Source organism: Protomyctophum bolini, assembly GCF_963924005.1.
Source record: "Protomyctophum bolini genome assembly, chromosome: 2".
Taxonomy (NCBI): domain Eukaryota; kingdom Metazoa; phylum Chordata; class Actinopteri; order Myctophiformes; family Myctophidae; genus Protomyctophum; species Protomyctophum bolini.
Window position 1 is genome coordinate 32,600,154 of NC_137863.1, and position 12,620 is coordinate 32,612,773.

General features: G+C 42.0%; 2 protein-coding genes across 3 annotated transcripts in view; one reads left to right on the plus strand and one right to left on the minus strand.

Moving 5' to 3' along the window:
- Positions 1-4,128, minus strand: part of pparg (peroxisome proliferator-activated receptor gamma) — a 51,789-nt gene extending 47,661 nt beyond the window's left edge. For both annotated transcript variants that reach the window (XM_080788363.1, XM_080788361.1), the window contains exon 1: positions 3,860-4,128. The gene's annotated coding sequence lies outside the window, so the exon portion shown is untranslated. The remainder of the gene's footprint in view (positions 1-3,859) is intronic.
- Positions 4,129-6,497: 2,369 nt separating this feature from the next.
- LOC308333922 (uncharacterized protein) lies at positions 6,498-10,845 on the plus strand (the record flags this gene model as incomplete). Its single annotated transcript, XM_080790454.1, has 2 exons — positions 6,498-7,824; positions 9,533-10,845. 2 exons carry the CDS (start codon positions 6,498-6,500, stop codon positions 10,843-10,845), a joined length of 2,640 nt encoding a protein of 879 aa, XP_080646580.1.
- Positions 10,846-12,620: the final 1,775 nt, after the last annotated feature.

Here is a 12,620-nt window from a genome sequence, read left to right on the forward strand (position 1 = left end):
AGAATATTCTCCTATTATCACATGTCCAAAATAGGGTGACGGGTAGGATTCATGTGTTTCAAGCCCTATTTTATTCTTCAGAATGTGCTATTTTCGCCATTTTGTGGGGGGGGGGGGGACTTTTGTGTTTGCATTTCTTTTTTTCATTTATGCCTAGATGACATTCCGGAAAAAAGATCCTTGTATTTAGTTCCAAATGTCCCCCCCAAAATCTGACGTGATACAGGATGATGTGAATCCAATGGAAGGACCAGAAGTGCTGAAGCTTTCAACGGTTCTGCCTCACAAATCTCTTCCGTCCAAATTATTCTTAAAGCCTGATTTCTACTGTCATACCGTTGTGCGACGGTGCTGTGTGCCGGAAATAGATCGACAAGCTCAGGCGCTTAACGCTATTTTAGGGATGTGACACCGCGTGCGTGGCAGGGGTAGGATAGCAAACACCCAAACGGCAACTTTTTTTTTCTAGTTATTATAATTTTGTGGCTGTGATGTTCACTACCGTAATATACTAGTGTCAGGCCTTGATACAGTATGACAAACGTATACCGCATGGCAGGAAGCTAAAGTCCTTCTCATCAAACTAAATCTGCAGATGGGTTGTTATTATGACTAATATAAAATATTGTTTGTAATATATATAACTTATGCATACTGTATGTATGTACTGCATGTCATTTTGTATTTAAGAATATCTATTTGAATGTATTTGGTATTGTTTTGTTTTTATTTAATGTCTGATTCTTCAAATTAGGGGAAGTCCTTTTTGCTTTTAACTCATTTTGACCTGGGAACGATTCTACAAATGCCTTCTAAATCATGACAGTTTTTTTTTCAGTGGTTCTCAAAATGTTTATGTCAAGGACCCCCAAGATTATATGTAATTGGCTGCCGAAAATATGTTGTTCCAGGGGCCCCCAGAAGCAAAGATTTGAGTTAAAAACTTTGGCTCTGAAAGAATATATTCAAATATTTGCGCCACATTGTCACGATTTTTCAAAAATAGCAGACCTACAAGCTCATAGCGCGGTGCCGCGCTATGAGCCCTAAATCAACTCATCTGTAGGAAAGTCGCACATTAGAAATATGATTAGAAGCATTACAACTACAACTGGGGATCATGTTATGGATTATAATTTATAATGCTCTGTTTTTTGTAAAATATGTGCTTTTGCACATAATTATGTGCGTAGAGTTAGTGAACCACCAGAACCCGTACTAGCCTGTCTATCCTGGAAGATCTATACAAGCTCACAACGCCTCACATTGGGATGCGCTTTGAACTTGAAGATCGGCTATTTTTGCGACAGAGATTTGGTGTGGACGGGGGAAAAGCGGCACAGTTGTGAACTGGACTCAAGTCCATTTCTCTAAGACGTCTAAGTGTTTCTATAAGACTCTCTCTGGAAGAATACATTTTAAGAAGTGGTTAAGCTGTTCATTGTGTGTGAGCACAGGGAGTGTGTCCAACGGTAGGCAGTGTCCGGGCAGAGTTGGCTTTCAGGCTATGTGAGAGACAACAGTGCACGGTATCTGGGGACACTCCTTTAATTTATGACCACAGAACAAAGTCCAAATGCGCACGGGCACGCATGCACGCACGCACAAGCTAGTATAGGCAATATAATGACATAAAACTGCTGTGAATGTTGCTATAATTGACAGACTGGTAGTGGTATACTGTATCGTACACAATACATCAGTCTATTTATTTTCAAGTATTTTTTTTCCTTCTGGTTTTATTACACTATTTCACGACAGCTACCAGGTCTGAATTGTCCCATACTTGTTGAGGTCACAAGTCACACCGGAGGGTCACACACACAAATTCTGAAGAGGAACTATAACTTAAAATGACGACAATGGACTCTGTGGCTTAGCAGTCCTGCCTAACAAATAATAGAACACAATTAAATGTATCCCCACTGCCCCAGTGAGTCATCATTAAGCTCAGATATGACCTTTAATCCACATTTCACAAAAACACAGAACATGTCTGTCATCATGGTGGTTTCTTCATTGACTTATAAAAGGTCAATTCTTGGTTCATCACTTCTCCTGTTCTTAAAATAGTTTAAAACTAAATATACCATTGCATTCACCGACGACGTGTCCTTGACCTTATTTCACTTCATGTAAAAATCGACACACCATACGCATACAGAGTGTACATAATACATAATACCCCAATGCTTATGGTCCTGTGTCTGAAGTCTTTGGTCTTGTTGTCATTATGTCCAGTTGTGTCCAATGTGATTTTTTGTTTGTCTGTTGTTTATTTTTTACATTGTACATTATGCTGTTGTAACGTATCAATTTCCCTGCGGGGATAATAAAGTACATCTCATCTCTCTCTCTCTCTTTCTCTCTCTCTCTCTCTCTCAGAGCATATCCAATTAAATTAAAACAAAACAAAATTCAGAAACAATGCCCAGAATATAATTTGGGGATTTGTTTTACTTGGTTCCGTCATGCCCCATTACATATCTAAATATTGCAGTAAAGTATAGCCAACAAAAGTACTTTATTAAGCTGCCTGCATAAATGCAATCAAATATGTGCATTAAATAAACGTGTACAAAACTGTACTCTTATTATTATATTAATTATAAGACTAGACTATACGGGAACCCCTTTTGGTGTTTTTAAGCATTCTGTTATACTTTAGCTATATTGAAAAATAGCAGATTTACAAGCTCATAGCGCGGCACCGAGTGGGAGTATGAGCTGCTATTTTTTTTTTAATCGTGCAAATATTTTCAGATGGGGGTCGGTGGCCAATTACATATCATTTCTGGGATCGTTGACCTGAAATATTGAGCACCACTGATATAGAAACATGGGGTATTTCAGAAAACTGTCAGGATTTAGAAGACTATTTTTTTAAATTTCGACATCAGGCCTAAATGCTTTAGAAATCTGCTCTGTGGGTTTTTCATCATGTTGATCACTAACCCATGCACTACACCCGAGGCAACCTCATTTCAACTGTCCTGGCCTCTTGGATAAGTTGGCTGAAATCCACCGATATATATTTACTGTACATGTCTGGCCTATTATAGCACAAGACTTTCCAGTAGACTTTTGATGTTTCGACGGTATTTACTCTTAGGTCTACAATAGCATTGGGATTGAACAGCAGTGTGCACACACACATGGGCTTAGATTTCTAACTCAAATATTACAACTATCACACCTTCATCATGGATGTTCAACTTGCATTGTAAACCTATATGGCAAATAAGACTCAAAACACGTCAAAATATTTTAGCCTCTCTTTGGACACAAGAACTATACCAGAGAAGACAAAAATGTGTGCTGCATTGCTAATTATGCCGAGTCACAACTGAGATTTTACAATCTGAATGAGTATATGCTGCTATACACACACACACACACACACACACACACACACACATACCCTATTTGGCACGCACCTATATAGGCCTACAGCTGCAAGTTGCATATCAGATCAGATAGAGCAGACTATGGATGAAAACCATGTTCACTTCTTCCTAAATGAAGTGGTATTATTGTTAAACTGAACATTGCATGCATGAACTGATGAAATGTAGGCTTTAATAGTCAAAGGTGCATTTGTAATTGACTCACCTGCAAAACTGTCACTGTGACTGCTTCTTTGACTAGTGCACAATGTTAAGATTTCTAATTATACATTTCATATGGTCATCAATCATTACAGTAGAGTCTCACTGTCTCTCACCTGACCCTTGCATGCAGGGCCAACTGTCCTGTCACTGACATGCCAGCCCATCATTTGCCATGCTGCCTGCCAAAAATACTTGAAACCCAGCAGCGCAGCGAACTTATAATTTACCGTAGGTAGGCTACTACTCACCTGAACTTGAAATTGACTGTTACGTTTATCTTCTTTCAGACGGGTCTTCCTTCCTTCTTGTTATTATTTGCAGGCAGCGCGACAATAAAGTGTGCGCGTCTGGTGGTGGTCTGTGAGTGACTTTGCGGCTCTGCCTGCCTCGAATGTGTATAGTCTGTCGTCGCGCCTGTCAATTAGTAGCGCGGTGTGAATGTCCGCACTTTGATAAGAAAGGTCTTGCTATTAAATATAACGTGGTGTGGTTACTCAGTTCAGTTGGTCACGTCGCTGCTGACCCTGCTGTTGTTGTGGACTGTGGAGGAGGAGGTTGTTGTCACGCTGGTTGGTCAGAGTCTCTGCCTACCTCTCTCAAAGCTCCCTCCTCCCTCTTCACTTTAGTCAGTTCGGTACGGGACTCCTTCACGGGAGCGTGCTGGAGTGACGCGGAAGCATCAAATTACCATTTAAAGTTCTGGTGGAGGATATGGCCACTCATTTATAGGGGGGGGGGGGGGGGGGGGTAGGCTACTCCAAATGATCGACTTAAGTAAACGTAATAGTATCAATCAATACTGCAATATAGAAATGCTCTGATACAACTACAAGTAAAAGTATTACAAAAGTAATTGTCATCAGAATGTCCCATTTCAAGTAGACTAAACATACAATTTTAAATATTTTGAAAATCGTGACGCATGTTGTGAGCTTGTAGATTGTATTTTCAAATGACCGAAATATGCAGGGCCATAGCCTAAAGTAGCCTCGGAAACCCAGACGTTTTTATTTAGGGCTGAAGTGGTTAATGTAGGCATTCTCTACGTTTTGTGATTGAAAATCTACAAAGTAGGCTAACTATTATATTGTAAAGAAATTTCAAATAATAGTAGTGGAGACTGGACTGGAGTAAAAGTAGGAGTAAAGTAAAAAACTAAATAGGCTATTGTACTACAGTCTGTTTTACAGTAGCCTATACTTATGTAAATGTAGCTACTGGGGATTTTTGTTCTGAGAGAAAACATGGGTTTAGATTGTTAAACTACATGGGGATCAATCAATCAATCAATCAAAATATTGTTAAACTATACATGCAGGTTTAGATTGTTGAACTACATGGGCTTTTGAATAAACACTAATTTAGGGATCTAAACTTAAAGTAGGCCTATAGTTCATGTTTTGGTCATCATGGTCTTCATTGGGGACACTGTTTGGCAGGTTTGATTGATTGATTTATTGATTGATCAGCTGGCCATTTCAAGCTAATTAAGAAATTACATAAATAGAAGCTCCTAAATCCCATAATAACCACACAGCAGGAAAACATTAGATGGTACGTTAAAATAATATGGTAAGAATAATAAAAAATTAATGCAATGCAATATTGAATAGAATCCAGTATTAAGTACAGTAGGTCAGTACGGCTATATGGTTGACTCTCCCATACTGTCTAATTTGAAAATAGCAGATCTCCAAGCTCACAATATCTCCATGCATTGTGAGCTTGTAGGTGTAGCAATTACAGCTTGTCCCTATTGGTGGTCTTCGAGACTGTAGCATGCTGCGAACCAATGTTAAGGCTGTTTAAAGGCCAGCCAATAGGAAGACCGAAACAAAGTTATGGCTGGTGGTCAGCTCACCACCGGAGTGGTGGTCACCTCACCACCGAAAATCCATGAATAGGCCTTTAAAAGGTCTTTAAAGTCTCATAGTAAGTGCTCACTGCGTTCGCAATAAATACTTTTTGAAAAGTCTATAAGGAAAATGAACAGATAATCATTTCCTGGGCCCTGGTAGGGAGCGGGACTGCAATGCTCTATAGGAAGTCAGAACCAAAGTTATGGCCGTTTAAAGGCCAGCCAATAGGAACACAGAACCAAAGTTATGGCTGTTTAAAGGCCAGCCAATAGGAAGACAGAACCAAAGTTATGGCTTTTAAAGGCCAGCCAATAGGAACACAGAACCAAAGTTATGGCTGTTTAGAGGCCAGCCAATAGGAACACAGAACCAATGTTATGGCTGTTTAAAGGCCAGCCAATAGGAACACAAAACCAAAGTTTTGACTGTTGAAAGGCCAGCCAATAGGAACACAGAACCAAAGTTATGGCTGGTTAGAGGCCAGCCATTAGGAACACAGAACCAAAGTTATGGCTGGTTAGAGGCCAGCCAATAGGAACACAGAACCAATATGTTTAAATGCCAGCCAATAGGAACACAGAACCAAAGTTATGGCTGGTTAGAATCGTTGGTGCGGTTTGGGCTTTAAGTGTGTACTCGGTATGCCCATATATGGAGATATTAGTAGGCTATATGTGTGTACCCTGTATGCCCAGTATCAGTTTGTTGATTTTGGGTTGCTATGGCTATACCAATACTGATCAGTGCACTTAGAAGGCCAGCGTGACATCACAGAACTCCTTATTTGAGCAAGGCTGATACTGAAATCCGTGTGTGGGAACTGGGCGCAGCTTGTCATCATAGTGACATTACTGTGATGATGTCACAGCACCCTGGTAAAAAGGTAAAATCCACATTGAGCCGAAAATATTCAAACAACCTCTTACTGACACAACAATCGCCTCCTCCTAATCACGATAGTGATTACCGTTTTTCTTTTACAAAGGAAGTTATTTAGTTTGTACAGTTTCATTCCGAGAGAGAAGAGATGGCTTCCACGCGCGCTCTTCCAACTGAAGAGGACTTACGTTGTGCTATCTGTCTGGACGTGTTCACTGATCCAATCAGAACTCCATGTGGACACAACTACTGCAGAACCTGTATCACACGCTACTGGGACACCAACGACGTGTGCAGGTGTCCGTTGTGTGCAAAGGTCTTTGACGAGAGACCAGAAGTATCCGCCGATACCTCCGTTTCTGAGATGGTTCATCGGTTCAGGAGTCACAAGTGGAAAGAAGAATATGAAGCAAAGACAGAGGCTGAAATCCAGCAGATGATCCAGGAGAGGCGAGTGAAGATCCAGGAGGTCAAACACTTGAAAGAGCTCAGCAGGAAAGATGCAGATGCAGTCATAGCAGACAGTGTGCAGATCTTCACTGCTCTGATCAGCTGTATTGAGAGAAGCCAGGCTGAGCTCCTTGATGCGATTGCACAGAAGAAGAAAACAACAGAGAAACAGGCTGAAGGCTTCATTAGAGATTTGAAAAGGGAAATGACTCAGTTAGAGGACAGAATCTCTGAGCTGAAGCAGCACTCACAAACTGAAGACCACCTCCACCTCCTCCAGAACTTCACATCAATCAACACCCCTCCACCCACCAAGGACTGGACAAAGGTCAATGTCCTTCAGTCTTCATATGTGGGGACTGTGAGGACAGCTGTGGCTCATCTGGAGAAGACACTCAGTGAAGAGATGAAGAAGAAGCTGGGTGATGCTGAGCTGAGGAGAATCCAACAATATGCAGTGGTTGTAACTCTGGACCCTGATACAGCACATCCCAAACTCATTATGTCTGATGATGGAAAACAAGTGAGTCATGGAGACATACAGAAGAATGCCCCTGACAACAGGGAGAGATTCTATCCATGTGTTGGTGTCTTAGGAAAACAAAGCTTCTCCTCAGGAAAGTTTTACTATGAGGTTGAGGTTAAAGGGAAGACTAAGTGGGACCTAGGATTGGCCAGAGAGTCCATCGACAGGAAGGGAGACATCTATATGAATCACAACAACGGTTACTGGACTATAGGCTTGAGTAATGGGAATGAGTATGGGAATGAGTACTGGGCTAATGCTGAACCTGCTGTCCTCCTCCCTGTAAGAGAGGAGCTCCAGAAAGTGGGAGTGTTTGTGGATCATGGGGAGGGTCTGGTCTCTTTTTATGATGTGGAGGCCAGAGTTCATCTCTACTCTTTCACTGGCTGCACCTTCTTCACTGAGAAACTATATCCATTCTTCATGCCCTGTTTTAATGATGGCGGTAGAAACTCTGCTCCTCTGATCATCTCTCCTGTCAGCATAGACGCTGGTGTCGGTGGGGACGGAGGGAACATGTCCCCTCGGACTTCAAAAAGAAGAAAAACATGAAGTTGTCCCAGCAGTAAAGTATTTATAAATACATTATGTTCCTATATTATTAAAATACGCTTAAGGCACAAACAAAATCACTCTGCTCCATATTTGAGCAGAAAATAGGGGTTTGCCCAAATATGGGCATAATTATACTGATGACATCAGGGATCTCCATATAATGAGCATGAAGGTGAAAAGGACTGACAGATACAGAGATGTCCATATATGGTCACATCAGGGGGATTTTCTGTGCGACGTCACGTTACGTAGGTGTGAACCTCCATGCTGGGGAGTGATTTATGTGACATGGTTTTTAAGTTTCCAAAAAAACACCACAAATGGGTCGGGCACGCCCCCTAGTGGTCTGTTTGCAGTGACTCCAGAAGAGGTTTCTGAATGGATTCTGTTAGTATTGGGTGTGCTAAATAACATACTAAAATGTTGGGTTGGAGGGGGCGGGTTAATAATAAAAAATCACACCCGCGTGAAATGAGGGGCGCTCTTGTCATCGTACATCAATTTATGTTAACGGACATTTGACATTGCTACATAAGGTACTTATATAAGGTGGTCCCTTATTGGCAAAGCACTCCCACCAACATGTGATTGGTTAGCAGATTTGCTCATTTACATAATGACATAAGTTTTCCCTTCAATGTCAATGGCGTTTAATGTTTTGATGTTTAATTTACGTCATATTTAGCGGAATTCTGACGTAATTTCTCCGTTCATTGTCAATGGCAAAATCTTGAGACATGTGGGGACAAAAGCTGATTATAGAAGGGGCTATAGCGCCCCTTAAAAACAGTAAAGGGGCCAGAATAGAGCCCTGAACCACGCTTGGGCAGTGCCGGAGATGACGACCTGATGTTCCAGCCATGAGGTCAGGATTCTGTGGTCCACCGTATCGAAGGCAGCGGAGAGGTCCAGTAGAACTAAGATGGCAGGGCTACCAGAGTAAACTCTTATAATGAGGTAGTTGAAAACTTTCAGGAGGGCTGTTTCGGTGCTGTGGCCGTGTCTAAAACCAGATTGAAACTTCTCGTAGAGGTCGTGGTTTGTTAGGAAAGATTGTTGTGTGTACACATTTCTTTCCAGAACTTTGGAAAGGAAGGGTAACTGGGAGATGGGCCTGAAGTTTGAGAGAATAGATGGGTCAAGGTTTTTCTTTTTAATTGGTGGCTGAACCACTGCATGTTTAAAGGGGGCAGTGTGGCCATTCATTGGTGCAGTTTGGGCTTTTAGTGTGTATGCCTATAAATATGATCTCTGTATGTGTGTACCATTTATGCCCATATATGGAGATATCAGTATCTGTGTCTAGTGTGTACCCTGTATGCCCTTATATGGATATTCCATCTCATAGATTTCCTAAGAGATCAGTTTGTTGATTTTGGTTGCTAACATTAAAGATCTGTACTTAGGAGGCCAGCGTGACATCACAGAACTCCTTTTTTGGGCAAGGCTGACATGTAAGTCTGTGTGTGGGTGCAGCTTGTCGTCACAGTGACATCACTGTGATGATGTCACAGCACCTGGTATAAAAGTAGAACCCACACAGCCAACACCATTCACCACCTCTATGAACCCTCACAGCCAACACCATTCACCAATGCACTTTTATTCTGAGTGTGAAGAGATGGCTTCCACGTGCACTCTCCCAACTGAAGAGGACTTACGTTGTGCTATCTGTCTGGACGTGTTCACTGATCCAATCAGAACTCCATGTGGACACAACTACTGCAGAACCTGTATCACACGCTACTGGGACATCAACTACGTGTGCAGGTGTCCGCTGTGTGCAAAGGTCTTCTACGAGAGACCAGAAGTATCAGCCGATACCTCCGTTTCTGAGATGGTTCATCGGTTCAGGAGTCACAAGTGGAAAGAAGAATATGAAGCAAAGACAGAGGCTGAAATCCAGCAGATGATCCAGGAGAGACGAGTGAAGATCCAGGATGTCAAACACTTGGAAGAGCTCAGCAGGAAAGATGCAGATGCAGTCATAGCAGACAGTGTGCAGATCTTCACTGCTCTGATCAGCTGTATTGAGAGAAGCCAGGCTGAGGTCCTTGACGCGATTGAAGAGAAGAAGAAAACAACAGAGAAACAGGCTGAAGGCTTCATCAAAGATATGAAAAGGGAAATGACTCAGTTAGAGGACAGAATCTCTGAGCTGAAGCTGCACTCACAAACTGAAGATCACCTCCACCTCCTCCAGAACTTCACACCAATCAACACCCCTCCACCCACCAAGGACTGGACAAAGGTCAATGTCCTTCAGTCTTCATATGTGGGGACTGTGAGGACAGCTGTGGCTCATCTGAAGACACTCAGTGAAGAGATGGAAAAGAAGCTGGGTGATGCTGAGCTGAGGAGGATCCAACAATATGCAGTGGTTGTAACTCTGGACCCTGATACAGCACATCCCAAACTCATTCTGTCTGATGATGGAAAACAAGTGAGTCATGGAGACATACAGAAGAATGCCCCTGACAACAGGGAGAGATTCTCTCCATGTGTTGGTGTCTTAGGAAAACAAAGCTTATTTTCAGGAAGGTTCTACTATGAGGTTCAGGTTAACGGGAAGACTAAGTGGGATCTAGGATTGGCCAGAGAGTCCATTGACAGGAAGGGAGATGACATATTGAGTCCCAACGATGGTTACTGGACTATAGGCGTTAGTTATGGGAATGAGTACTGGGTTAATGCTGACCCTGCTGTCCTCCTCCCTGTAAGAGAGGAGCTCCAGAAAGTGGGAGTGTTTGTGGATTATGAGGAGGGTCTGGTCTCCTTTTATGACGCCAAGGCCAGAGTGCATCTCTACTCTTTCACCGGCTGCACCTTCACTGAGAAACTCTTTCCCTTCTTCAGTCCATGTCTTAATGATGGCGGTAGAAACTCTGCTCCTCTGATCATCTCTCCTGTCAACATGGACACTGTTCTCGGTGGGGACGGAGGGAACGTGTCCCCTCTGACTTAAAAAAGAAGAAGAACTTGAAGTTTTCCCTGCAGTAAATTATTCAGGAATAAAATTATGCACGTCCTATATATTAAAATATGCTTAAGGATGTGTTGTCATGGCATCAGTCGCAAACAAAATCATTCTGCTCATATGGGCAGAAACAGGGTGTTTCCCATAAATGGTTTTTGTTGCTTGTGCTGTACAATTTACTTGAATTGTCTGTATCATATTTCTTCTTAATAAAAAAAAGTAGCGAGATACTCAAGCCCACACTGTTTCTTCAGGAGCAATTAGATATTATATAAACCTTATGTTACACAAAATGTGTCCAAAAGTCAGAGATCTTTTTGTGCACAGCTGCATTCTTGGACCTATACCATTAGCTTTAGAAACGGGTGGATTTATTGGTACTCCTGAGGAGGAGTGTGTTTAGTGTGTGATTTGAAAGAAATTGAAAATGAAAATATTTTTTTGTTTTACTGCCCATTATATGAAGAATTAAGACAATTAACTTTTTCTGGTTAGAGGACTACGAATAACTGGAATTTTGCTTTAGGAAAGCAATTTTTGCTTTAGCAGATTTTTTATGCAAAGCGTGGGAAAAAAGGCAGAAAACGTGGTAGTGTGTGATTATACCTGTGAGTGGGGAGTGTTGGCTGATGAATGAATATCAACATCCTGATACTGGGGGGTCAAATTATGACAGGCAATTCCTGCTGTCAAAATATGACCCCCCCAGTCAAAAAACACTTTGTTTGAAATAGACAATCGTGCTTTCCAAGGTGTGATTTGGGGTCCTAAGGATGAATACAAAATGAATATCAACATCTTAAAACCAAAATGTTGAATTGTGGGTTTGAGCTCAGGGGGGTATGACTAGAGGCTCACAGTTGACTAACATTGCCCCCATGTCAAAAACCCCTATTAAACCCATCCCCTATACCCTTTACTGCCTTGTGGTTAGAGTGTCCGCCTTGAAACTGGGAGGTCAGGGTTCGATCCCCAGCGGGGGGTCATACCAAAGACTAAAGATGGGACTCAATCTCGCCTTGCTGGCACTCAGCATCAAAGGGTTGGATTGGGGGGTCAAATCTACTAATCAAATGACTCCCGAGCGCGGCGTGGCTGCGGCTCACCGCTCCAAGAGATGGGTCAAATGCGGAGAACAAATTCCACTGCTGTAACGTGTGTGACAAAACGTACGACTTTGACTTTTGACTCCGGGAGCAGAGATGGGATGTTGTGTGCTCCCCTTCACAAAACATTGAAGCCGAACTCTGTAAATAAATGGAATATTAAATGTCACTAATTTAAAAAATATATATATCCCCATATAATCAAAATGAATGATCAAAGCATCAACATGAACGCAATAACACATTTTGTTTGAGGTTTTCTTTACCGTGCACTCTCCCTCAAATCAGGCTTCTGGCCAAACATGATCGAGACCTCAAACCTGGTCACCCCTTTTATGCACTATATGACTACCCTTAAAAAAGCCTTGACCTGTGTTGGGATGCTTGTAGATCTGTTATTCTTGCTGATAAGTTTAAAAATATTTGCCAATAGGGATGCTCGGGTTCATGTGGTGGAAAAAAATATGCAACTTTCAAATTGCAGAAATAAGAAATGGCACTGACTGGAGTGATGACATGCGGTGATGTGCAATTACATGAAATAGTAGCAAAACAGTAGGACACAAACATCAGAGCAACCGGGGCTGGTAAGAATCCCAGGAGAAACTACAGTAAAGTGGAGATAGTTTGTTAGGCTGGTATAGTTCTAAAACGGTT